Raw genomic sequence first — 27258 nt, forward strand, 5'->3', positions numbered from 1 at the left:
CTAGGCTAACAGAGAAGTTGAATTCACAGTAAACAAATACTGTGATCAAGACCTTTTCATGGTTTTGCATTTCACAGAAGAAAAATCAATTTACAGGTATTTTATTTGTTGGAGTAAAGCTCTCTCTCACTGTATTTTTTGACATAAAAGTAGATATGTTCACAAAAAAAAAAAAAAAAGCAAAAAAAAAAAAAAAAACAACAACAAAAAGTGATCTTTTCTAAAGTGCTATTCTTAAACAAGTGGTGACAGGTTAATAGAACCAGCATCAGTGCAGAAAGCTTGCTATGCACATTGTACTAGAGCATCAACTTTATAAAATAAAAGTATCATGGTATGATTATCAGGCTATGTATAGCTTATATAGTCCACATAAACTATGAATCTTCCCTGCTCTGTATCATACTGAGATGTGTTTTTCAGTACCACACAAAGCAGTAAAAATTACAGATGATATTCACTCTCAAAGCACGTGCACAAGTAAGTGGGTGATCTGCCATTGTTGCAAATGAAAAGTGTTCCCAGAGAAGATCATACTGAGTTGCCCTGAATACAGCTCCTAGCCAGGAAGATAAGATACCTTTTTCTGAGACGTTGGATCTGAAATAATGCCTGAAGCAAGAATCAAACCAGAAGCCAAAATTTTGAAATTCAAGCAAGTAACTCTCTGTCCAATCTGGTAGGCCTAGCTTTGTTTAAATCCACATCAAATTGACACCAGTTCTGGTGATCTCTGTGGACAAGCAACTGCTGCAGGGCTTCAGAAGCACAGGAGGATGCAGGATGCGGATGCTGTGATGCACCAAAGATCACACATGGTGTGACCACAAAAGCTTGCAGGTGGGTACAGGGCAAGAAAACATGTAAGGATGTCTGACAAAGAATGAGACAAGCGGTACACACAGGAAAGTTCTGACCTCCTGCACTGAAGTATTTTGCTTCAAAGGAAGAGTGTGACAGAGGTGTGGATGAGCTTTGGCAAAAGCTGCCTGTGTGCATGTAAGCTGGGAGCCTTTTCAGCTGGGGTGGAAAGCAGCCTTCATTATATTGCTCGTGTTAACTAGAAATGCAATTGTTAAAATTAATTAAAGATCTTTAAATGCTGGATTTGACTCACTGTTATGTAATGCTAATGGGAACTTGGGATCTATTTTAGGAACCTGAAAATGAGGGCAAAACAAACAGCAAACAAAAATGAAACTCTACCCCAAGTCATTACCGCACGGCGGGTACGCTCCATGCCTGGGTTTCACCTGTGCCCCTGACACTTCCACCTGTTACCTTGGAAACCTACCCAGTGATGTGGCTTTTCAGCACCAGCTCCTCTAATTGTACTCCTGATGACATTTTCTTGCAGTGACGGCTCCTGTTCTCACCCCCTCTTTCTTCTTCCCTTGTCATTTTCTTTAGCATATAAATGCATTACAGCATCTTTCACTGTAAAATATCTCTATCACTGCTCATACCGCCTCTATTCTAATTAATTCTTCTCTAATTAATGAGAATTAATTGTTAATGCTCAAGAAATGGGATGCCCTCAGTTACTGCATTACCCCTTTTTCTCTCCTCTCCACTCCTCCCCAGCTTCCCCATGCCACACAGACTGCTCTCCCCACAACACTGTATGTGACCCATCCATTTGCAGCCTTCCCCTTACTTTTGTTTGTTAATTTGATTCATCTGTTAACTCTATTTCAACTTCAGCAACTGTCCAGTTCCTGTTTTTACCACACTGCCAAAGACTTCTCTTTATCCCCTATTCTCTTCCCATTGTGTCATCTCTGCAGAATTAACTTCACTTGCAAGTATTTAACTGTCATCTCCACGCTAAAATTCACTTCCCTATACATGTTCTGTCTTCCACAGACAAGCCCAACATTTCATACTACTTGGTTGAAAGCTCACTAATAGCACCAAGCTCAAATTCTCTGATTTTATTTTCTGTAGTGTTACTGCAATCCCCCCAGACACTCAGCTAATAAAACATTCTTGTTATTAACTGTAAAGTCCTGTTCTCCTCTAACACCACTGCTCCCATTGCAAGGCCACCACCTTCCCCCACACAACACTGTAGGGAACTTGACCCTTCTTTCTATTCTACTGACACAGGGTTTGTTGTTGTTGTTGTTGTTTTGTTTGTTTGTTTGTTTGCTTTGTTTTTAATTATTCAGTTTAAGGGTTGGTGTGTGTTTTTTTTCTGATCACGTTAGGTTTGATGTGTTCACTGAAGCTGTGAACTTCAGTCTATGTTGGAAGGATCAAACCTAAGAAAGGAATTACGGGAACATGGCTTCCACAAGAAAAAACAGGGAAGAAAACCAGGCTGGCACTATATGGAAGAGAATGCTTGCAGTTTATGTAAATCCTGACTGAATCTGACTGAATTCCCATTTTAGTTTTTATTGAGTTCTCAAAAGGAAAACAAACTTCTGAGTGAGGAGGGGTAAAACTAAGTAACATCTAGCCCAATTTAAACAGCAGGAAAAAAATATATAATTTTTTAAACTGTCTGCTTTGCAGAAAAAATATGTCTCCTGCAATACAATATGTGAATCAAAGCAGATTATGCTTTGAGTTCACTGCAGAACATGGAACAAAACAGGTTATTCTAAACCAACCTCCCCGTCAGCCTGCAGCTGATTCAAACTCTGGAATGCCAAATAAAAAGCTGAACTGCATGCCAGAGCTTTGCTCACACCATCCGGTCTTACCTCAGGAATAGGGACAGATGGTACCACTGACTCAGAAGATCTCCGAGAGGCTCCCTTCTCATAGCAATAACCTATGTGCAGCCCTGTAACAGTCTGTCATCCATGCAAGCAGTATTTTTCAAGGACATAAGTGTGAACCTGGTGCTGGTAGGAAAACAACAGAATGCTCTCACAGATCATTTCTCCTGTTGTGACCTGGGCAATTTTACTTCTGCACCATTTCACCAGTACAGACCTATGTGTGAGAAGGCAAGGCATTGGCAAATAATGCTTGGCAACAGAAATTACCACTTAATGTACTTCTTTTGACTAAGTTAAAATTGTCAAAAATGTTTCTAGGAAGGAAAAGCTCCAGGAAAACATAAAAGGCTTGTGAGCTACACTTCATGGTTTTAAAGAAAATCAATCCAAACTATCTGTTAAATATAGATAGATAGATAGATAGATAGACAGATAGATAGATTCTGCTTTTATATTTTCGTTTTTTTGTTGTTGTTTTGTTTTGTTTTGTTTTGTTTTTTCAATTAATGTATTTTCAGAATGAAGCAGAGCAGTTGTAGCTTTGTTCCTTAATGTCTTTTCAAAATCTTCTACATTTCCAAACTCTAAAACTATGGCTTTTCTATTTCTAATCTAGGAAAACAAATATGAAATTGCTATTGCGATTCTTTTCCCAAAAAGCAAGCACATCACAGACTGAATAGATAGATAGATAGATAGATAGATAGATAGATAGATAGATAGATAGATAGATAGATAAAAGACAGAGAAGCACTGGCTGAATATCTAGTCCTGTCTATGGGCACCTACTAGTTGAGGACAAGGAAACAGAGAACAAAAATTTGCTTTGGTAGAGCAAAACTTGGGCAGAAACAAACTGTTGAGAACTGTGCAAATAATAACGACAGTGATGTTATTCTTAGAGCCATAATGCAGTAATAGCATGAGCACATTAAGGTTCATGGGGAAGAAGAGTTTTCTCTTATTAGACAAGATAGCACAGAATGACACAATTACATATTGACCCAAACTGCTATTTTTGGAGACTATTGGAAAATGAAAGATTTAGATGGCACATTTATGTCCCTCAATGGTGATGCAGATATTTCCGCTCTTAATTCAGTTCTCAGCTCAGTGCAACAAACTTGTCAGTCACAGCCTACTCTCCATTTGCCCTCCCAACTCTGTGCACATTGCTTGTGTGGTGTCTAGATGCTCTACAGCCCACTCACTGCTCTTCTGTATTCTGAGGTCCTAAATTTTTCTGAGTTTCAACCGCTTTGAGTTTCAACTCATACTCTACTCTGGTCTTAATGAAACTCAGACCCTGTCCTGTCCTCCTACACAAGTCTACTGGTACATCTGATTTGTACACAATTTGCAGTTATCCTAAACTGATCTGGTTACTCAGCTGGTTCAGCTCCTTCCAGGTCTGTCTTTTGGCGAGCTTTTTTCCCAAACAACTTTCCTTTGCACAGGCCCCAAAGTACTCTGCCCTCACTCCCTTCCTCTTCTCTCCCCATCTCTCAGCCACGACATCCACCTCCACAAATATGAATTTAATCATCTCTGTACTGGTAGCTCACATGAAGATCATCTCTTCTCTAGTGTCCTCCTGTTCAATAACTTAAAATTACACCTGTTGCTCTGGCCAAACCTAAAAAATACCTAGCTTTTATCTAAAGCCCAATGTACCAAGAAGAGCCACTAAAAATTGCCACTCTTACCTCCATTCTCCAACACTGAGCATAATGGTGCTGAGCTATTCATCATACTCAGGCCCTAGTGTCATACTTGATTTTGACCACACTCAAGTACCACATGTTTCAGCTCTGTTTACATCCTGCAATTTATGCCTTCATGGTACTGCTTAGATGATATATGTGGTTGATAGAGTGTGCTCACCAATGCAGCAAATTTTTCTTTCCAAAAACACAAAGTCATGCCTTTTATATTTTTTTCAGAGAAGACATCAATGCTGCAAATGTATGATTTTTTCATTGCAGTCCTCATGTCTGCTTTCCTAGTCTGTGATTTAATGAAAGATTAAAGACTAGCTTATGAAAGTTCACCACGGCAACTGCTGATGTCATCAGGAACTGTATTCCCAATTGGGGCTTAAACAAAGATGAAGACCGTATTGATAATTGATAATATTTCTAACATTATTCATCTAGCTAATTAAGGCACAACCCTCTGCCTCCACCTATGCTTAAGACTGAATGAACAGAAAATGTAGCATTATTAACATTCTCAGATATTGCCATTATATAAATTTAGCCCAGAGAAATTAACTGTTCATGGAAGGTACAGATTATTTACTCCTTTCCTGTTCAGCAGCAGAAAAACAGAATTATTTATGCAGCTATTTCAAATGCCATGTCTTTGATTATCTTACTGGGAAAAAAAAAAAAAAAAAATTCTTCCTCAGAATTCTTCCTCATTGTATCCCATATGCTGTAAAATGAAGCAAGATTTTTATCTACTTAATTGTAAGCACATTTAATCATGAAAGGAAAGGAGACACATTACTAGCTTGAACAGCTTTGCATGTAAGTCTAAGTAGTGATTCTCCTCCTTGCTGTTTGTCACCATTTTTTTTAGAATAGGTAAGTCACCAAAGCGCATGTGTGTTCCCCTTTTGGATCCTTCAGAAGCATGTTACGGGAGGTTGTTCCTTGCTCCACCTTGCTACACCAACCCAAACACACTGTATTGAAATGCAGCCAGCCCCATGTCATGCAGATACACACAGTTAAGGAGAATACCTGACAAAAAATAAAAAAAATAAAAATCTTGGGGATGGAGCATGGGGGTTTGTTTAGGACTTCCAGTAGATATCATGAGGAAACAAAAATGAAATCAGAGGAGGAAGCAGAGATCTGTACATGCAGAAAATACGTTACATGGCCTTTAAGAAACACTAGCAATAAGTATAAACGGTTAAGCTTTTTATATCTGCCACAATCACAAGTGTTTGAATGACAGGAACGAAAATGGAGATCGAAGGACCACCTTTTTCTTCCTGTATGTAAGTGAAAACCCTGAGACTTGGGACTGTGCTGGAGCCCTGGACACATAGCCAAGAGGCTATGTAGTCCTGCTACAAAGTGTTACTGCTTTCTTCAGAGAGGGACATCAGAGCTCATTACAGAAATGCTGTAAAGGCTGTCAAAGGGGGGTTCTTAAAAGAAGGCATTTACAGTCACCATATGAAAGTAAAACAATTCATCAAGATTTAATGAGAGAGTATATCAATAGGATGAAGAAGAAAATATGTAGTAAGGGTAACCTTGCAAGTAAGATGCTATTCAGTTTGATTTCTTTTTTGAAACTTGAAAAACACACATGGTCCTAGCTGTCCCCATGGATCATCAAATAGATTCATACTTAATTGGCTTTCCATGCAGGTCTCTTTAAGAGCTTGAGTGCTACTTTCATTTGATACCACATTGATTTTCTCTGAAGTTTCCTACTATCATGGCTACCCTGATCAATTAGTGTTCTATAAATAGAGTGGTCAGATTTCTCTCATTGGTCTCATTAAATTGCACCCCTGCTGAATTTCTGTGGAGAACAGAATTGGATCATACTGATAGCAGTAGTATGAAGATGCCCTCAGGTTTTCTAGCGAAAATCAATTGCTGAATATTCCTAACAAAAAGCTTTGAAACACAAGACCCAACTTGCAGCAAACCTTACTTGCTTAAAAGGTTTATATCTTAAAACCACCAGGGATAAAGGATGGGAAAATAAATGGTTAAAGGGATCAGCCAGCTCCTCGCTGATTCTTAAGAACCAACTTACATGAGCAAGCTAATAACAAATACAAAACACAATCTTTAACCACAGATTTTGTGGCATTAGTGTCAATCATAAGAGGACTGAATACTTATTTTATAGCCAGAACTCAAGCCTAAACTGTGAGGCACAACATAAAATGTAACCCAAGAAACTGCAAACGCTTTGACAAAAGCCAGAACTGTTCTGAGTGAGATGCTGATATAAGGCTTTACTAGTATTGAACTTTTTTTTTTTTCATTGAATCTACATCCAATTATCCACCAATGGGATAATAAGTGTAGCCACCTCAGATTTCAGTCCATATCTATGTTTGGATATTCATTAAATTTAGACAAACATATGTGCTCAATCTTTTTATTACAGAAGACACTGGAAAAGGTTACAAGGTCTTTCTCATTCCATGTAATAATAACTCAAAAGACTGTTTTAAAAATGTGCTCTGATCTTTGCAAAATATGCAGAAAATGGATGGAAAAATCTGTTTTGCTTTGGGTTTATTTCTTTTCTATTTGCTTTGTTGTTGTTGTTTTGTTACGCTTTTATTGCTGTTTTTAATGTATTATCCATTAGATACTCCAATCGTAGTTGGGAGTGTTCTAGAAAGTTGAATTTTTAGAAAAAGTTCATACTTAACTTTTTCCTTTAAAAATATTTATTTTTTAATGTGTTATAAATCTAAACTTTCAGATCCTGAACTATTTTAAAGCACTGGATTAGCACCTATTTAAACTTAGTTATGCCAATCAAAACATATGAGAATTGAATTGTCCTATTTTTTTTTTTCATTATGAAACATGACATGAGAGAAAACCATCACCAGCCAAACAATATATTTTCATGTTTTTGTGGCAGTACCCCTACAGGAATCTCCCATGTGTGCTTTTTCAACATTAGGGAGATATCATAACACTGCTTTTCCTGCATGACAATCGCTTATAGCCAATGTAAAATTTTTGCTTAGAAGCAAAGTCAAATTGGATTCAATAAAATAATTGTCATAGGATCTGAACACTTCTGAAGGACTATAAACAAACAACAACAAAAATAACAATAAATTACAACATATTGTTTTGAAGAGCAACAAAGGTTCAGCTGTTATACCATGGACTAAGTGCAACGGCAGTATATACAGAAGACAGTAACAGAAACCCAACTGTGCACAGCCAAGTAAGATCACAGAGGATTTAGGAACATCAGAGAAAACAAAGGTTATCCAAAAATGATCCAGCATATCCTTATAAGAGCTAATCTTACCTTAGCAGGAAGGTGAACTATGATCCTAAAACCCATCTTCGGTCTCTGTCTTTATGATTTAGAACAAGTTAGCTTTATTTCTGAGTGACCTTATGAGGAAGGAAATTATTTATATCCCTCATGAACTTATGATATAGAAGCAAAGAGAAATATGTAGGTGTTGACTGAGGATGATCACTTCCAAAAATAACCATATATTTTGAAATTAAGGAATGGTTGTTACTGTATAGTTGTTGAACTGTGGACTACCAGAGACAACAGAAAGTCAATCATGGTGCCAAAATTTAATTCCCTACACCAAGTTCATGCTACAAGCCCTACTTTTTTCATGCTGGTGCCACTCACCTCAGCATAATACTAATTTTTCAGCTTAATCAGGGCAATGCATTTATTGTCATTATTTAATACTGATAGATTCTGTTTCTCAAGGAGAAAAAAAGTGGTTAGCATTCACCAAAAAAAAAAAAAAAAAAAAAAAAAGAGAGAGCGATAATATGCATGTACAAAAAGAAACTCTTCTATTATCTTTTTCTCAGGCTGCAATAAGTCTAACTGGATGCTCCTTTCTGTTAAGAGAACTGATGGAAAAATGGCAACTATTTCACTGGTCTGTAAACTAATCATGGCTGGCTTGTTAAAGCAGAATTAAAAAATGGGTATGAGCAAATCTTTTCCCAGATCATACCATGTCATTCCACTACATCCCCCAGAAGTTCCTGTCATCTTCTGCTTGGCCCCATGAGCACTGAGTCATATATACCAAGCACACCAGCTCCAGTCTGAGCAACTGCAGCGACAGTTTCCTTAACCACTTGCTGCCTAAAGGACTCACTTCAAATGTCAAATGATCAGGACACACTCTCTAGTGCTGCTTTCTGGAATGACGTGAAGATCAATGGGAACACTGGCTGTAAGGAGATCTGAAGACCACAAAATGCTCAGATCTCCTTGGGAATCTAAGATGACCTTAGCATGCCGTGCAATCACCCACAACAATAGATATTGGGGCATGCCATCAGGACTCTGAGACAAAAGCCCACATCAGTGAAGACTGGTACAAAACTAGGCAATGTGTAAAAGAGTGGGATGAGGATCTGAGGAAGTGATAGGGCTAGAACAAAGGCTGCTCAGAGGGCAGGAGGAACGGGCACAAGAGTCTCTGCCAGCTAGATCAAAGAGCCTGAATAAAGCCAAGATCCCCACAACACATCACGCCTTGCTTGCAACAAATATCTACAAAACACTGGCAAAGTGCCCACTCTCTTTCTCATGTTTTTTCACAGGGATGATGGCAACCCTCTACAGTCAGTTACTCTGCTAACTCCAGTGGCAGTGTTTCTGTGGTGGATATTTAACTTCATTATGGATCCTTGCAGCTTTCAGCAAGATGCCACACAGCAGAGTTTCTGGGGGTGAAAGAGGAGCTCAGTTTATTGCTTGCTACTACTTGTTTCAAAGAGGCAGCAGCCCACACAGAGCCATATTCAAAGAGCATTTAATGAGGAGCTCTAAATATAGGCCATGCTAGAATTCAGGCTCCTGGTTTGAGCATTGGAGATCAAATCTTCACGTCTTGAATCCTCCTGATGGCAAGTCAATGGCAGCTGGACTGGGAATATATAAAATACATGTATGTCTAAAAATCAAGCCACTGTCTCGTGGCCTGTCACAGTGGGCACCACAAATTAGCAGATGCTTTTAACAGTAATATTTCACTGGAATAGTTCTTAGCTGAAATAAATAAACAAACAAATAAATAAATAGGTAAATAACTAAATAACTGATAGATAATTGTATCCCCTCATCTTAAAAAAACATGTTTGTGAAAATAAATCACCATTTAGAAGGCATTCGATGACTTTTTATTGATGATCATCATAAAAGAATCTGGCAAGGAAATGAATTATTCTTGCTTCAAAGAACAAGTTTTTAACAGCCTGGACCATGCTGAATAATGGCTATGTCAATACAGACATGTCTGTAAGCAATTGAACTCAAGCTCTGGCCATCAAGTCCTTTCTTACCTGGCAGGTTTAGCCCATCCAGGGGTGAGAAGCCAGAACTAACAGTCAGCTCCAGCCCACCCTTTTTCCGCAGCAAATTGCCAGCAAGCCTTTTTGATGGCCTTTTAAAAGTAAAAGAGATCAAGTATAGATAAGCTCTTTTAAAATAATGAACTCTTAGTATAAATATCTAGTTCTGCTGCTGCTGCTGCAGAACATGAATTGAACTGATACGAATTGTGCTGTTTACAAGCACATTCCTTCAGTCTCTGAGCTGGTCCTGGGTTCAGGGGACTCTGACATTTACAAAGAGTTTAACTATCTTGAGCCTACTACTTTTTAATGTCCTCCCCAGTGCAGGACCCTAATCTCAAAAACTGACTGAAAACTGAAGCAGTAAAGTCAAGTTTTCTGAGTTATTTTGCTGTTTTTAAATTGGGATTAAAAGATATTTAAAAGTCGTGTGTGTGTCTGTGTGTGTGTTTTACAGAGCACTTGACCATGTAATTATGTGAAGTCAAAATACTGTTTTCAGAGGCATCCTTTGTTCTAGAAGTTCCTGACCTACAAATTCTTGACACTGCAACCTGTGGTTGTAGAGATGTAGTCCAAAACTAGGTGGCTGTTCCATCTTACCCTGCTGCAGCAAATCTGATTGGGGTTATTATGCTTACAATTCACAAGAACAACTGTTTTAAAGATGTTTTGGATAGCAATAGTAGCTGCAAGCATGCTGTCTTTGTGTTCTTTCTGTTTTGCTTTCACATTCAGAGTAATGAGTATGTTTTAGCTTATGAATCCTTCCTTTGTAACAAAAAATTAGTCACAACCAGTTGAAAGACCTGCCTTGTCCCCCAAACACTATCAGTCTGTCCCTGTAAACATCCTCAACTCAAAAGCAAGATTCTTCTGTCTTCTGCAACAATGCTGTTGATATACATTCAGTTTCCAATACAAATATGTATTATCTCCTTTTCTCAGTTGTTTCATTTAGATGAAAAGCATTAATACTCAGCCACCAATAACTATGCTCAGCCACCAATAACTATGCTCAGCCACCAACAACTATGCAATTTTGCAAAGCATTTGGAGGTACAGCCTGCCTGAGTGACAACATGAAAAATGAGTCTGTCATGTATGCAACTACCATTATGAGCTAAATAGAAATCAAGCATTTAAGAAGGATTTGGTGTTCCAGGTCTTAGAATCCTGAATATCAGTTAATAAATCATCACTTAATGTGTCTCATGCATGCCCACAACTTTCTGTTTTGCAAAACTCATTTATAGTTACCCCCCAAGGTGCCTATTGGACCTAATACTAAAATGGAACTTTCAACATAATTTTCATAAATTTGCATTTTTGGTCTTTGTCACCTTTTTTTTTTTTTCTAATTACTTCTGAAAACAGTGGTGTCCTAATACTTGAGAAAAAGCCCCGGTAGCTATAAAAGGGCAATCACAAAGAAAAGAATCATAGAACCTCTTCCCTCCTGCCCGTGTCCCCAGCTACATATTAAGGCAAAAGAGATCATCAGAGAGACAGAAACAGTAAAATGAAAGAAAGGTTATAAGGGCAGGAAGAAGTACATATGACTTAATTATGTCCCACCAAAGGTCCATCTAACCCTACATTCTCTCCTTAAAAGAGGCCAAAAATGAGTGTCTGAAGCACATACAAGACAGACAGCTTATGTTATATTTGTAATTGGCATTCACCTCATCTCCAGCTGTATGCAGCCCAAGGAATTCCAATCCTTTATGAGGTTTTTATGTAGTTAGTAATCCTCAGTTTATTTCTGTTTCACTAACTTATCCATCTTACCTGAACACAATATTTAGCACCCAGAATTTCCACAGCAAGGAAATTATTGGCTACTGTATAAAGAATCACCATGTCATATAAATCACCATGTCCCTGTCCATGGCAGGGGGGGTGAAATTAGATGATTTTTATGGCCCATCTGCAGCCTGTCAGCTCTTTCCAGCCACCCAAAACATGTTTTGTAACCCAGTCTGACCTCAGAGGGACCCTGCTTTAAGCAAGAGTTTGGTGTTACTGATCTGAGGTCTCCTCCAACCTGGATTATCCTGTGGTTTTATGGTTTTAAAGATACCTGTAGTTTCCCTCCACATTTTTTTTTCTTTCATCCTGAAGAATCCCAGACAATTAAGTTGCTCCTTATATACCAGACCATACATTTCTTTCAGTTAATGCTTTCCAGTTCTAAATAGTCTTTCTGAGATAGAAAATCTAAAGCATCCACAAAGTTCAAGATGGAAGCAATTGCACAGATGTATGCAGTGGATTCAGCATGTTTTCTTCTCTCCATTCCTATCCTTATAATTGCTAACATTTGATCTGCTTTTTGACCAAACTTATATATTGAGCCGATATTTTCTTAGAGCTATTTACAAGACTGTAACTGCAAGATTTCATTCTCATGTATTAATAGCTCAGAGTTCATCACTACCTATTTAAAGATAGGACTGACTCTGTTCTAAGTTCTCAAGAGTTTTTCTTTCTATGAGAAAAGTAGCTGAAGCACTCAGATTACAGCACCTTGCTGGAGAAAGAGACAAAATTTTGTAAAATTTTTAGTTTTGAAAAGGACTTATTCAAGACACCAGAGCATTGTAACAAGATAAAACATTTCCTGCTTTCAGGAGCTGAGCTGTTGAGTAACATGAGCTCATTCACAAGCCCAAATTCAGCACTCAGAAAGCAATAAATGGGGAAAAGTGGGCAACAAAAGACTGATTCACAGACACCAGCCTATTGAATATTCTGGGAAGAGCCAAGACAAGGTACCAGAGTCAGAGTTTAGGTTTAGGTCCTACTCCTCAAATAGTGTTTGATACTCTCATCTGCTCAGGTTTCACAGCCCTCAACTGTTAGGTACTCCCAGGTAACTAATCCAGACAGATCCTTCTCAGAAAATAGAAAACTACATGTATTTGCTTATGTGCTTATTCTTCACTACAGAAAGTATAGGGGATCTACATTTTAATTCTCCTTCTCATAGACTAGGAGCAACATAAATCCTGTAACCACCAGCATCCAAAAGGAAGAGTATCACTTTCTTCCATTAGGACAAGGCCAATGAATCAGCTGAAACTGCAGCATCAAGAATCCCAGCTGAGTGCCCCAACCTCCACAGGAATCAGTCACTGTTTCTTCGCCAGTAAACCTCTTTGACCTAAAAATCAGAAGTGGTCTAAACTGCCACGGTTGAATGGTACAGCAAAATTGGGATGGATATGCTGGAAATTCACATCAGTTAATCATTGAATCACAGATGATCACTGGCCTTTAAGATTAAAAATGTCATGTCCAAAAGGCCTTTTTCCTGAAAACAACTGCAGACACCTAGGATGTTTTTCTAATGTATTAAAGTCCTTTAGGAGTATGCTTCTTTTCATACTCCCACTTAACACATATATGCAGATGAAGTGTAAAGCAGAACCTGTCTTCATTAGAAAACTGTATATATTTACTTACTATACTTTCAAAAGCAATTTCCTAAAAAATAAGCAGTTGTGAAGAGCCCAGAAACACCATAGCTTGTAAGCAGTTCGCTTTGCTACATGCCATATTCAATATTCTGCTCACCATGGAAGTTAAGCAAATATAACGCAAATTTAGTAGATTTCATGGAAGAGGCAAAGGGATTTGGTCAACAGCAAATTTAGCAGTCACTAATCCCGCTTCCCCTGTCCCTTCCCACCCAAGTAAAACAAATGTTTAAATTCCCCAAATGGTAAAGTTCAGCATCTTGAGCCCTGTTAAACCTTATAAGCCAAAGTAAATTCCATTTCTCTGATTAAACCAAAAGTACTTACAAAAATCATAAACAAACTGTGTTCATGAGTTTTTCTTGTTCTTTTCCTTGAGTAAGCACTTTTAAATTTAATATCATTCAGAAAGATGATTCTGCTACATATTTTTGTCCAAAATGAAAGAAAAAGTAATCTCTGTTGAGGGTAAGAAAATGGAATATTTCAAGAATTAAATATTGTAAAATTCAAATAAATGCATCCCTTGCCTAGAGTATCTCTGCACTATCTTTTCACCATGCTCTCCTCTTATTTCCTTCCTGTTCATAAATATTTTTGAAGGGAGGTTCTCTGTCCAAGATGCTCAGCACAGTTGTCTTCAGCCCTTTTCATTAATTCTAATATAATGCTACATAAAAAATGTTTATTTAAGTAATATATAAATAAATAAATAAAGACAAGTCCCTAGGTAGTATAACAACTAGCAAAACATGGCTAGCAAATCAGTTAATTTTGCTAGTATAGGAATGTTAGCCCTCAATCCCTCAGTCCTCCTCCACTCAAAATGAAAGAGTGTATTAAAAGAACCCATCTAATTGATTTCTGCAAAATCATAGAATCATAGAATATCCTGAGTTGGAAGGGACCCATAAGGATCATCGAGTCCAACTCCTGCCTCCACACAGGTCTACCCAAAAATTCAGACCATATGACTGAGAGCACAGTCCAAACACTTACTAAACTCTGTCAGGCCCAGTGCCTTGACTACGTCCCTGGGGAGCCTATTCCAGTGCTTGACCACCCTCTCAGTGGAGAATCTTTTCCTGATATACAATCTGAACCTCCCCCATCACAAAAAAGAATTGTGATAAAAGGCCTTGTCAAAGTTGCTGCTTACAGAAAACATGTCACACATTAGGTCAGACTACTCAAGTGTTGGGTAAGTTTTACCTCATATTTGCCACTTCAGCGCTTTCTCATTCCCTCTTCTGCAGCATTTTGTGCCCAGTTTTACATCCCTAGACTGAACAGGACTGGAGACAGTGGGCAAAAAACTGGCGCCCTGGGTGATAGCCACTGTCAGACTGGAGATATTGGGGATTACAGACTTCACCTCAACTCACCAATAAACTATATCGTGGCTGGAGAATAGAGTTCCAAAGTCCAACTGAAGGTAGATCATATATCATACTTTCAGATGTAGGTCATATATCATACTTTCAGATTCACTGCAGCTCTCGTCAAAAAAAAACTCTGATTCATGTCCAAGTAGAGACATCACCGTTTAAAAATAAAGACTACTAAAGTATTTATTCATGATCTAAATGAGAAAACAATGGTTAACTTTTAAAAGCAGCACAAATAAAACAACGCTAAAAAGTAAACAGCACTATTAAAGTACAGATCTCTCTGCTGTCTTATGATGTAGATCTCAAGACCATGGAATCACACCGTTGTATATGGAAGTACAACAAAATGAAAGTTCAAATCTTCATCTCATGACTGTCACCACCTTTCTCTGTGCAACAGCAGGCTGGATACTGTTTAAGCCATTTCAAGATGTAGATCAAAACTCCATATTCCTGCTCTATGTTTCTTCAAAAATAGCAATATCAAAGTGAAGAAAGTTCAAAGTTTAGGTGCTATTTTGCTTTATAAGTAATAAAGATGTATAAATGGTAAAAATATCACTGAAAAGAAAGATATGTCCTTGTAAAACCAGAGCACACTGCCATGTGTGGCAGTGAATTACAGGTATTTTTAACACGGCAACTCAAGCTTGTACAGTAAACAACTACCTCACACATTCCAGGTTTTCATTTTAATAAGCATTAAAGATCATGGGTCAAGAGCTATGTGGTATCCTTTCCACATATGTGCCTGTGCTGTGTAAAGTACATTTACAATGAGTAGAAATAAATTTAAATCACTACATGCTCAAACCTTTGGACATGCTGCTGTCCAAATTAATCCTGACCAAAAAAGTCAAGCACGTGCTGACCTTTCAGTGAGTAAATAGTCCCAGATACCTGTCTCTTCACAGTGTGCCACACTTTTCAGGGCAAGTGATATAGTGTTAGCCTGTCTCCAGTGGAATCTATGAAACAAATGACCTGGGGAGGCAGCAGAACCACACACTCCATTAGTCCTGTCCAAAACGACAAGATAAACTGATTACTTGCAACTTGCTCCAGAAGCTATGGTCTGAATTTACAGGAAGTCAGCCACGTTGGGATAAAGACAGAGAAGTTACCTCTTAGTTATTGCAAAGAAGGCACATATACACTAAGAGCTACTGCAGTTACCATATTGAATTCACAACTTAGCTTCATCCAAAAAGAGAAGGTGGGGGGAGGGGGGAGGGTATTAGGAAGAGAAGGAAAAGAAAAACATTACCTGAAGGCCTTCTATGGCTAATCTAAGCATGCTTGGTGTGAGCTTGGAGGCCTGCTTGAAGGTGAAGTTGCTCCAGTCTATAATCAAAACAAACCCATTCACTTGCAGCTCGGGGTCTTCTATCATGGCTTCTAAAGAAAGAAGTATGGCGCGCAAAATATCCACCAGTGTGTACCTGTGAATGTGAAGGGGAGAATTAGTTAGGCCATGTATGCCAAGATAGGGTAAGAGCACAGACAGGGAGAAGTTCTGAGTGTTTCTCCTTTGCACTGCTTATCCAAACAGAAAGGGATGCACGCGCAACCTCAGAAACTAGGGGTATGTAAAGCCAGGAAGGTCTCAAAAGCTCAGTTAGTTGACTTCATCCTCTGAAGCAAGATTATAGACATCTAAACCATCAGCTATCCAAAAGAAAAATACAAGAATATAAAACACCAATTTGTCTGTACAAATTTAAAACAAGTAAACAACAGAAAGTTTGTTTTCCCCAGGAAATAATAGGGGAAGCTTTGTTTTCAATGATTCTTCTCTTCATTTAAGAAAGTTTTAGTTTGATTTTGAATTTGATTTGTTTGACTAGGATAAGATTTTTCATATTCTCCTCTATATTTTCCACTTTTCTGAGATATAACTTTTTTCTAATATTTTACTCTTCTGAGATCTAAAGTTTGCAGGTATTTTGGTATGCTCCCTCTTTTTTGTTCAGATTTTTTTCAGCAGGGAGAGTGAACTGCACAAGCAAAATTCTTCTCTGTAATTTCCCTATGGAAATCCTCAAGACTCTGAAATTATTTCCCTTTGGCAGGGAAAAAAAAAAAAAAAAAAAAAAAAAAAAAAAAAAAAAAAAGGCCATTACTGAAAATGGAAGTTTTTCCTTGAGGGATCAAAGGTTTGATTGTTTCTGCAGCAGGTACAGTAAAGCAAGCTTGGTGCACCCTGCCTGCCCTGGGCAAAACTCCCCAGCAGGGAAGGGGCAAAGCCTCAGGAATAGCAGAGGTGATGCTCCCCCTCTCTCCAAGCAGCACAGCTCCCCATGCAAAGGCAGTGGAGGCACCTAATCAAAGTGCATACTAAAAATCCCTGTATGATCTACATTTTGTACAACTGCCAGGACCAGGATTAAAGTGCGCTTACCCTGAGGGAGTGAGGTGTAGAGCATTGTGTTCAGAGGCAGGGGCTGGGACAGAGAGTGGCCAACTGCCTCCAAACCCTCTGGTTAGCTCCAGAAGGTGGTACAGGTCTCATAAATAGTATTTTTTAAATAAAATTAGTTGGAAATACACCCTGTAAGAGACCTTCCCAGGGGAAAGGTGCCACGGAGGAGGAAATTATATCAATTGATGATTCATTGGGAGAGCTATTTACAAATGTCCTCAGTATGAGGAAGATCTACTAGAACTCATATTTACAGGAAAAGCATTAGAAATACTCAAATCATAAAATTAGCTTAACCCCACTTGCCATTTATACCACCCCATTTAAAATACTCATTCTCCAGGAGAGAAGCTCCTCAAAGCAGATGGCTGCTGCAAACACCCAACCTCCAGTCCAAGAAGATTCCCATGTTCCCGATATAGATCTCTGACATCCTCCCTAGGAACTTTATGAACACATCACATGCTTTGGATTAATAGTTCTCTGGTAGCATAAGGCTGCTAGAAATCCCATGCATTAGACATAAGGATGCTTTGATCAGTCCTCTAAGACAGTCCCTAAAATATTTTATGTATACCTAAGTGATACATGTATAGATGTATATGTGCAAACACATATATACATAACAATATTCTTAATTTGTTCAAGACAATGGAAAAACTGTCAGGTACCAATGAGGCCAGGACTTCAGACACCACAGAGAGTAACCAATAGTCACAGAGCTGGGTCTCCACAAATCTGTGCCATATTCAGCATAACTCCTATTTCATGTTTGCTTAGTGTAAGAAATACAGTCCACAGTGCAATGACAATATTGTATATTTTCCCACAGGAAAAGACAAAAGGTTGTCCTCTCAGTGAAAACAAGTCCTGAAGAACAAAGATCTAGCTAAAAGCAAACAAGAACATTTTCTACCAAAGGAAGGTACTTGAAGTACTCTTTTAAGTCTAAAAAGCCATATTAAGAGAACGCAGGGACATGTCACTAAGAAAGAAGCTTCTCCCCTCAAATACTCTTTGTAGCAATTAGTTGGAAATAGGAGCTATCTTTCATTCTGTAATGGACATCTTCTCTTGGTTTTGACACTTTGCTTAAGTACAGAAGGGAAAAACAGAGAAGACAAATCCATTAGTGGATTTTTGAAGCTTCTTTTCCTCTGGACACATGCTGAGGCAAGCCAGAAATGTAAACTTGGTGAAATAGATGAAATTTAGGTGCTACAAATGGCAATCTGAATACTACAGGTATCACTTGAACAGTACAAGCAAATGAAATATGATTAAAGAAAATATATTAAAGCTTTCCAATAGCACATAGTTATTTATGTACAGACTCGTCTTAAATCCACTCCACCTGCATGTTGTGAAACTTTTCACCTCCCTGCTACTGCTGTTCATATCAGCACCAGGATCCACAGGCTGTACTAAAATATGTGCTCAGCTCTTGGCTGGACTTTAGGGAAATGAAAATCCTCTGTATACAAAAGGTGGGAAAAATTACTTGGTGCAGATATACAAAAAACACACATCAAGCAAACCTATGGGTACACCATTACCCATAGGTAACCACAAGATAACCCAAATTCCACTGAACTTGTTTACACAGTCTCACACCAAGTATCTGCTATGGGCTGTCTCCAGACAAGCACTGGAAATTTAACCAGTAGGTAGGTGTGGATGACTGCAGTGTTATGCTGGACAAATTATCATTCTGAGCATGGAGACCTGTTTTGCACAATAGCCATGCTATGTTATTTCTGCATTAGTTATTCTAAACGCGCAATTGTCTCTCCATAATTAACTCTATCCCAGACAAAGCCACAACAGGAATATTTGCCAAAATAAGTCTTTTATCAGCTTTCACAGATGTGTGATGAAATGTATCTCACACCTTCATAGCTAAAAGTTAAACTCCATCTGCTGAAAGCTGATCTTCCAGTCCTTCCTGAAGTGTAAGTCCCTGGAAAGCTGAAACACCAATTCCAGAGACCTGCATTAGTCTGCATTTCATATGTTCTACTTCTGCAGAAATAGAGCACCCAGAGCACTATGTAAAAGTTGACACACAAATTACAGTTTTAAAGTGATGCAAAAATTACTGGTTTAAGGTGTGCTTATACTTTAATGTTTTGCAGACTAGTTTGCAGACTTTCGCAAAAAATGATTTAAGAAGGTAGTATATTTTTTTCTTAGAAAAAGCTTTTCTTTACATAAGAGAGCCAACCTTGTCCGTGGGACTGCACTGCTGAAGACTGAAATTATTTTCTCTACAGATACAGAAATATGACTAATGAAAAGGATGTTCTGCTAGTGACTATGAAACAAATTTGGTCCAAGGTGGCTTTGACTGCTTTTCTATATTTTACAGGGAAAAGAAAAGAAGAAAGAAAAAATAAATGAACATATTAACATATAATGCAAAGAGAATGTGGTGTTCAGTGTGAATGAAAGACACTACCATTTTAGTCTTACTGATCAGTGTTAAGTTACAGTGTTTATTTAGGAGCCTCTCATTTTGCTCTGGCCCATTTCAAAGCGACTGCAGCAGCACAGCGGAGTAAGCAGGGTGCGTTGGGCAGACCTGCTGCAGTGTGTGTCCTGTGGCCATTTGGGCTGTGCACAAACAAGTCCTGGTTTATTTATGCCTAACTGCAGTCACATTCACTTGTTTGAAGAGACACTTACAGGATTCACTCTATCCAGCAAGGTAGCACTACTTCAAAGGATAATCTAGAATTCATGGTTAATTTAAATATATTTTATGCCCTCTATTTATAGAACTGTGCTTAATTCAATGTAAAGTTTTGACAACTGTTTTAGCCCAGATGTTAATGTGAATAACACAAGCTAGAAATATGTCAACACATACATAATGCACTCATAATGTTCCTTTTCTGTGTGAGTCCCAGCCTGAGTTCAAATGAGGCGGGGACTGGTGTCTCCTTCTCTTGAAATTTTTCATTCCAGTTGGCTTTGAGGCAATGAGTCTGCAAAGGCCTGACAAGTTAATACTTATGTTGACAGAGATTCTTACAAATACAAGAGGGCTACCATTTTTACCACAATGGAAACAGAGCCTACTACAGTAATGCCTCACTGAGGTTTTGATTTATCAAAAACAGAACATCTCAAACTACAGAACATTTCACTGTCTTGTGATTTATCAGTGGCAACAATTTACAGAAAACTTCTTTGATTTTATTTTTTTTTTTTATGGGACACAAACAGCATCAAAGTTATCATAGGAAAAACTGCCTGGCAAACACTGCTATCAGTTTATCAGTTCTTGGTAGTACCTCACTATGATCTTTCATCTTCGATTCTTGGTTATGTGGCCTATGCATTCTCTCCACTCCCAGAGGCCACCATGATTTCCACTAGGCTAAGAGGAGGGGAAGACAGGGAGAACACAGGAGGCAGAAGTCTCATGTCAAATCCAGCTGTGTCAGCTGTTTTCAATACTTAATGTTCTTGGTGATAGGTGACATCCACCCTATCTTCTGTTTAGGCAGCTTTTGGTCCCAGCCAATTTACATTTAAACTGAATAACAGATTATCTAATTTGGCAAGGTTGCCTTCTTGCTTCTGTTGCCCCATCCTCACCCTATCCCTAGTATCATGAAATTTTAAGTAAATCATAAAATTAAGCCTGAGTGGAATGATTCTGCTTCTCAGGATGTAAACTGTTAACTAGAAGAGAGAAAGGGTAGTTTTTCTTCACTTGAATTTAAGTCACATATCTTAAGGTCCCAAACATGTAAGAAATTCACAAACCTGTATTCTAAGATAACCACTGTCAGGGCAAGTAAAGCATTTCTGTCAAGGAAGCCCTTGTGCCACTGAGATTTAAAGGAGAAAACTAGCCATCATCCCATTTCTAACCTACTGTTCTGGCTTAATATTTTTTATAATTTTATTGAAAGAGCCCTCAGGATATACACAGGAGTACCTAGAAATGATGTCTAGAAATGATCACATTGATTCATCAGTCTGGGTATAGATTTGAGTGCTGAGAAGATGAGGGATAAAAAGTGGCAGCAGGCCCTTATTCAGAATAGAAAAGCATCACCAGTGTTATGCAAATGTACAGGGGAAAGGGAAAGAAAAAAAAATGTGTCAAAGATTTTATAAGATTTCATCGATCTCTTTGATTCATACTTAATACCATTCATTACTCCTTATGGTAGCCCAGTGTCTAAGAGCCACAACCATGGAGAAAGAATCAGCTGACCTAAGTTTTACACACGCACTGATCATAAAGATGCCTAGCCAAAACACAATCCAAATACACATATGAATAGGTGGATATGGATACATGAGGAAAAGCTAGGAAACATAAGATATTCAGCAGGAGAACCTACAGAAATAAATGAATTTGCACTAGTTAATAAATAATAATTGGAATATATTACTTCCATACAAAAATTTATTCTATTAACCAGGTATTTTTTATTGTTAATATGTTATTACTGTTGGTATTGCTATTTATTTTGTCACACTGCCTCCACCAGAGCTTGAAAAATACCCTGCCAACTCAGCTGGTTAATAGTGAGCTGAGGAACAGAGAAGCCACATAATAGATACAGAATTTAAATTTTCATATAACCGAAGGAAAAATTTCTAGCATTTCTGCAAATAAAAGTGCATCTTTGAAAGCAAAGCAGTGGACTCAGCCTTTGCTTTAAACTATCTGAGGCAACAGCAGCTCTAATGATAATAAGTGCAGTGGATTTCTGTATGCAGTGAGGATGTTGTGAGCTACTGGGTCACTATGACACAGACAAAAACTATGGATTTTTCTTCTGCAGTTTTCTATTGCACTTTCTAGGAAAGCTCTGAGATAATTAATGCAGGGAAAGATTTCAAATAAACAGTATCAAAACGGACCAGTTTCCATGGGGGAACTTGCGTACAGATGCTGTGAAGCATACAGAAGAGCATGCAAGGAAACAGATCCTTTGCTGCAAAAGCTGAAGTTAATTGTACCATTAACTGAAAAAAAAAAACCTTCACCAGCTGGACATATTAAAAAAGAGGAGTCTTCAACTGCAAGTACACACCTACAAGCCAAATGTAGTTATGAATCAACAGTCTGGAAGATCATACGGAAGGCTGATTCCCCCTGGAGTGCTATCCTGGCAGGAATGCTATCCATCTTGACTTCCCTAACAGTAGAGGCAGGATGGAGAGTTCAGCAGGGTCCTGTTGAAAAGCTGCTGGGCTACTCCATGCCTTATCCTTCACCTTGCTTCCTTTTTTCTTTTCTTTTCTTTCTTTTTTTTTTTTTGTTTGTTTGTTTGCTTTAAATACATGTCTGATTTGGTTGTTCAGATGGTAGGACATCTGGTACAGTTTTCAGGCCCTTCTTTAATTTAGTGATTTAACATTGAGTACACAGGCTTGTTTTACCACAGGAATTCTTGCCTCCCACGCTTTTCTTTCTAATTGGAACTATGTAAATCATAGGCTGCTGGTGCTATATAAATCATCTATAGTATGTCTGCAATTCATTTAAATAACAAATTGGAACTTTTTATTTCTAATGGTTACATGCTGGCCATAATAACTTGTACACACATGATAAATTTGGAGGCTTGCTGTGTTCTATTTACTTAGTTTATGAAGCATGCGATGAGGTCCTAACAAAACAAACTTTGAAAAGTAATCCTCCCAGTGATGCTGTCAGGGGAGCGCTGTTTACATGTTGCAGTACCTCAAGTCAGCTAAGGCATAAGCTTGAGGCATACTGTGCAGCAACTCCACTATGCTCCCTACACAATACCCCCCCAGGTCCAGTTGTGAACATCACATAATGGAAGACACGCAATTAATTAGAAAAGAAAGTGGCCTAGCTCTATTCCCAGATCTGCCACTGACTTGTTGTGTGCCTTGGAGTAAGCCACTCCCCATGTCTGGGCTTCAGTGCTCTCCCCTTTGTCTGCAGGGTCTGTGTGAAAGCAAATCCCTCGCCCTGGCGGAGAGGCATGCACTGCTGAAGAGCCTTGGGGACCCTGTTGCAAACACGGCCCTTAGGTACTCTGGTGGACCTCAGTCACTTTGCTATTATAAGATAGAGCAAAAGGACTGTAGAAAGGAATGACAGTTTCTTAGGAAATAGGACTTCCTGAAAAAATCACAATACATTTCCTGTTGTGTCAGCTGGTAAGTGTAAATATCAGCACATCCAAGAAGAAAATAAAGCTATTCATTTCACATGGCAATTATTTTCTGCAATGCAACTTTCTGTCTGAACTCAAGTTCTTGGTGTTCTTTTGACTAGGAAGTATTGGTCTAAAAATATCATATAAACTTTTGAGAATTGTTTTCATTATCGAGAAATAAGGGAATACAGTAGGCCATGCTACCTGTAACAAGGGAACACCTTCATGGTAGATGCATGATTTAATAAACAACCTAAACATTCACTTCTTTTCTAATTCTTCCTTTGGGGATTTTAAGAATTTTTGGAGTTTGTTTGTTTTAAATAAAAATTTGACCTGGTCTTTATGGGGAAAATAATACTACAGTGAAGCTACTCAATCCTTAGCTGTACCACCTCTGTTTGTCATTGTTTCTTCATCTCCCTCTGCCAGAAAACCAAAGCAGGAAAAGGACACTGGCCCCAGCTCTGCCTATGTGCATGCACACTTTTTAGTTGTCAGCATGGTTGTGAGCATTGCTTTGATTTGTGCCAAACAACATCCTCCTGGTCCCTGGGAACAATTCATGGACTGGCAAGGGCCAGGGAGCTTTCCCAGTCAGCAGTGTGCATGTGGCCACCCTGTCTGGAGAGGAGGAGAGGCATGATGGTCCCCCAGGCAGAGACCCATCCCTAGCTGGAGCACCCACTGGTGCCAAGAGTGGAGTGATCACTCCCTGCAATGGCCATCGACACAGCCTGCGAGAGGACACCTACCACAAACACTTTGAGGGCAGGCTCAAGCATGACAATCCCCCAGACTGCGGTCTTTCTATCCACATTGCTAGATGTTTTGTGTTCTCCCCAACACAAATTAGGTGAGCTTGGAATACCTGCACAGTTCATTATATCAGCCCTGCCAGTGCCCTGCTTGTGTTGATTGCACAAGACAATGTGGATGAAGGCAACTAGCAAAATTTTAAGTTCTCTAAGTGCTGCAGATCTTAAAACTGCTCCCAGCTGGGAATCTAGAGAAGCCTAGAGTTGCAGTGCTCAAAGGTGCAGGTTTTAGAGAGTCCGCCCTTTATGGACTCATTCATTTACATGTAAGTCAAGCTATTTGGTGACTTCAGTTTTACACTGCAGGAGAAAATGCGCAAGGCACCTGATAGTCACATATTATCAAGCTAATTGCTAAAAGAAAGGGCCTTGAAGATAGACAGCTTTTGGGTCAGCCTGCTAGTCAAGAAGTCAAAGAAGTGGTTGCTGTAACTCCCATCCTGGCATTTCCAGGTGGCTCAGGAAGAGCTTTCTTTAGCTGAGGGAAAGGATTCAGAGCCTCCGTTTCCTGCACAAGCAAACTTTTCAGCTCGAGAACCATGATAGATACTCCTGATTTGCAAACAGCAACTACCCCCACTTCATCCTACTGTACCTGGGCAGCACTGTGTTTGCTGAAGCAGAAAGACCAGCACAGGGAATGCAGCCAGCCTTTGTCAGAAGGCTAAGCACATCATCTACCATGCCAGCTCACTTGGGCTGAGGGCAGGCAGGCAGGTATAAACCTCAAATCACCCTGCTGAGAAGAGCAGCTGAGCACTTCCCACATCCCTCCCGAAATGCAGCATGAGAAGGATGAAGAGGCCCTAAGCCACAAGATACATTTCTTCTGTCTTATCTCTCTGTTCCTCCCAGGCTGGTACCCAGCCCCCGCGGGCAGAGCCGGGTGTGTCCCCACTGCCCACCCACCTCCCTCTGCTCTGGCGCAGCCTTTCCCATGCATCCCCCGGGGGAAGAAGGGGTTAAGGCAGGCGGGTGGCTCCGCGTTTACCTGCTCTGGTCCCAGTTGGCAGCAAAAAGGACGAGGATCTTCCTGCCGTAGTGATCCAGGTTGGCCAGCCCGCCGGGGAAGCCGTCCTTCAGAGCCTGCTTGATGCCCGGGTCTGTGGCCTTGAAGCTCTTGAACATGTCCAGGTTCTGCTGGCGATATTCAAAGTACTGGGCCAGGAGGCGAAACGCCTCGAAGTGCTGAAACTTCCTGGCCCGAAGGAACCGCAGGATGAAGGCATCGTCGGTGCGGAGGAAGCCGATGTCCGGCCGGGTGATGACCATGTCCCGCACCTCCTGGATGTCCTGGTGCAAGGTGTCGGGGTTCTCGTTCAGCTCCAGCCGGGCTTTCTCCAGGGTCTCGGGGGAGAGACCTGCCTGCAAATGAGTCATGGCGCTGCCCTCCTCCTCCTCCTCCTCCCCGCCTCTGCTGACTGCGCTCCGCAGCCTCCCGGCCTCCGGCCCCGAGGCGAGCCTCCGGCCCCGGCGCAGCCTCCGCTCCCCGCTCCGCCGGGCCTCGCTCCGGCCGCCCAGACGCCGCGGCGGCTGCCGGCAGCCGGGTCCCGGGGGGCTGGCTCCCCCCGCCGGCACCGCGACGCCCCCGGGCTGCTGGCGGAGCCGCGTTATCTCGCCGGCATAGCGCCCTCCCCGCGGCGGGGGCCGGCGGCCCGCAGCATCCCCGGGGCCAGTCCGCAGAGGCGCCGACACCCGCCGGGGACGGGGCTGCGGGCTGCCGCCTGCCGCCCGCCCCCGCCGGGGACGAGGACGGGGATGGGGACGGGGACGGTGCCGCTAGGCAGGGCGAGGAGCGCCCCGGGGTGCTCCCCCGGCCCGGGGCTGGCAGGGGGGCTGCCCTTCCCGCAGCGGCACCATTTAGGGGAGATCGGCAGCGCTTCCGAAGGACTGCAGGAAGGAAAAAAAAAAAAAAAAAAGAAAAGAAAAAAAGAAAAAAAAAAGGTGGGGGAGGGGAAAGCCCCCAAAAAAATAAACGGAGGAGGAGGATGCGAGCCGGTCCGCAGGTACTTCGCTGGTACCGGTGCCGTGGAGCCTCCCGCTCGCCGCCAAGACGAGCGGAGCCTCGGCCTTGAGGATGCTCGTCCCCCTCCTGCGCCCTCCTCCGCTCCACGCCCCGGCTCCCAGATGGCACCAGCCGGCGCGGGGCGGCACGGCCCCGCCTTGCACACACACACACGCGCGCACACACACACACACGGACGGACGGGCAGACAGACAGACACAAGGAGCGACCACCGCGGGGGCTCAGCCCCTAGCCGCGGAGGGGGCCGGGGGGAGGAGAGCCGGGGGTTGCGCGGAGCTTGCGCGGGGGCTGCGCGCAACAAGATGGTGGCAGCGCGGCGCGCAGGGGCGCGGAGCCCCCGGGGAGACCGAGGGTCCCAGTGAGGCTTGGAGCCCCTGAGAAATGCCCTTCGTCGAGAGAGGCCTCGCCTCCCAGCCCGCTCTTCGCGAGGATGCGAGCCTGGGTTTAAAATGGAGCAGCCCCTCTATTTTTTGCCTAGTGTCGGAGGCTGCGTGACTTAAATTGGCGTGGTGTTGCAACGGGCAAAAATATCCCGATTTCTGAGCATCAGTGAGGAAGGATGCCTTTTTCATGCGGGAAAGTTTGCCCCTGCGGTCTGATTTCGAGAAAAGTTCCTGCTGAAGAGCATCTGACCTTTGTCCGAGGGACTGGACCTTCCCAATGCAAATGTGCCTGAAAATCTGTCTTACACCAAAGACAGAGAAAGCACAGGGAAGCCTACAACCTGTACCTCCTCCTTCTTCCTGTAGGAAGCACAGCTCTTTGATACTGCATTGGGCTTCTTTCCTGAGATTATGTAGCTAAAGCACACAGGCTGAATTATTGAAAAGGCATTGAGGTCACTGATCCTTACAGAGAGTGTATATGGGAATTACACCAGTGGGAAGCATAGTTGGTGTTCTAAGACAAATAAAGATACTCATAAAAGCATTTAAATGATACCCTGTATTTTCTGCAGACCTTCATCAGATGACAAAGATGACCTCGGCAGCTGGTGGGAGCCCTCAGCCATGAGCACATGCTGGGTGTGTGGCTATGCAGTGAGCAGTAGTCATCAGGTGGCAAAATCATTATTTCTTCATGGAGTTAACGGACCTTTTGTTTCTACAGGGTTTTGTATTGTTCTTCACCAGATCTCTTTCTTTGTATCAAG

General features: G+C 40.9%; 1 protein-coding gene across 1 annotated transcript in view; it reads right to left on the reverse strand.

The window, feature by feature from the left end:
• CLVS2 (clavesin 2) overlaps nt 1-26565 on the reverse strand; it is a 55742-nt gene extending 29177 nt beyond the window's left edge. The window contains exons 1-2 of the mRNA XM_005017362.6: nt 25071-26565; nt 15946-16120 (exon numbers count right to left, since the gene is read on the reverse strand). Coding sequence (XP_005017419.1) covers nt 15946-16120; nt 25071-25459 — 564 coding nt within the window. The 5' untranslated portion in view covers nt 25460-26565. The remainder of the gene's footprint in view (nt 1-15945; nt 16121-25070) is intronic.
• Nucleotides 26566-27258: the final 693 nt, after the last annotated feature.

The sequence above is a fragment of the Anas platyrhynchos genome, chromosome 3, assembly GCF_047663525.1.
Source record: "Anas platyrhynchos isolate ZD024472 breed Pekin duck chromosome 3, IASCAAS_PekinDuck_T2T, whole genome shotgun sequence".
NCBI classification, from domain to species: Eukaryota; Metazoa; Chordata; class Aves; order Anseriformes; family Anatidae; genus Anas; species Anas platyrhynchos.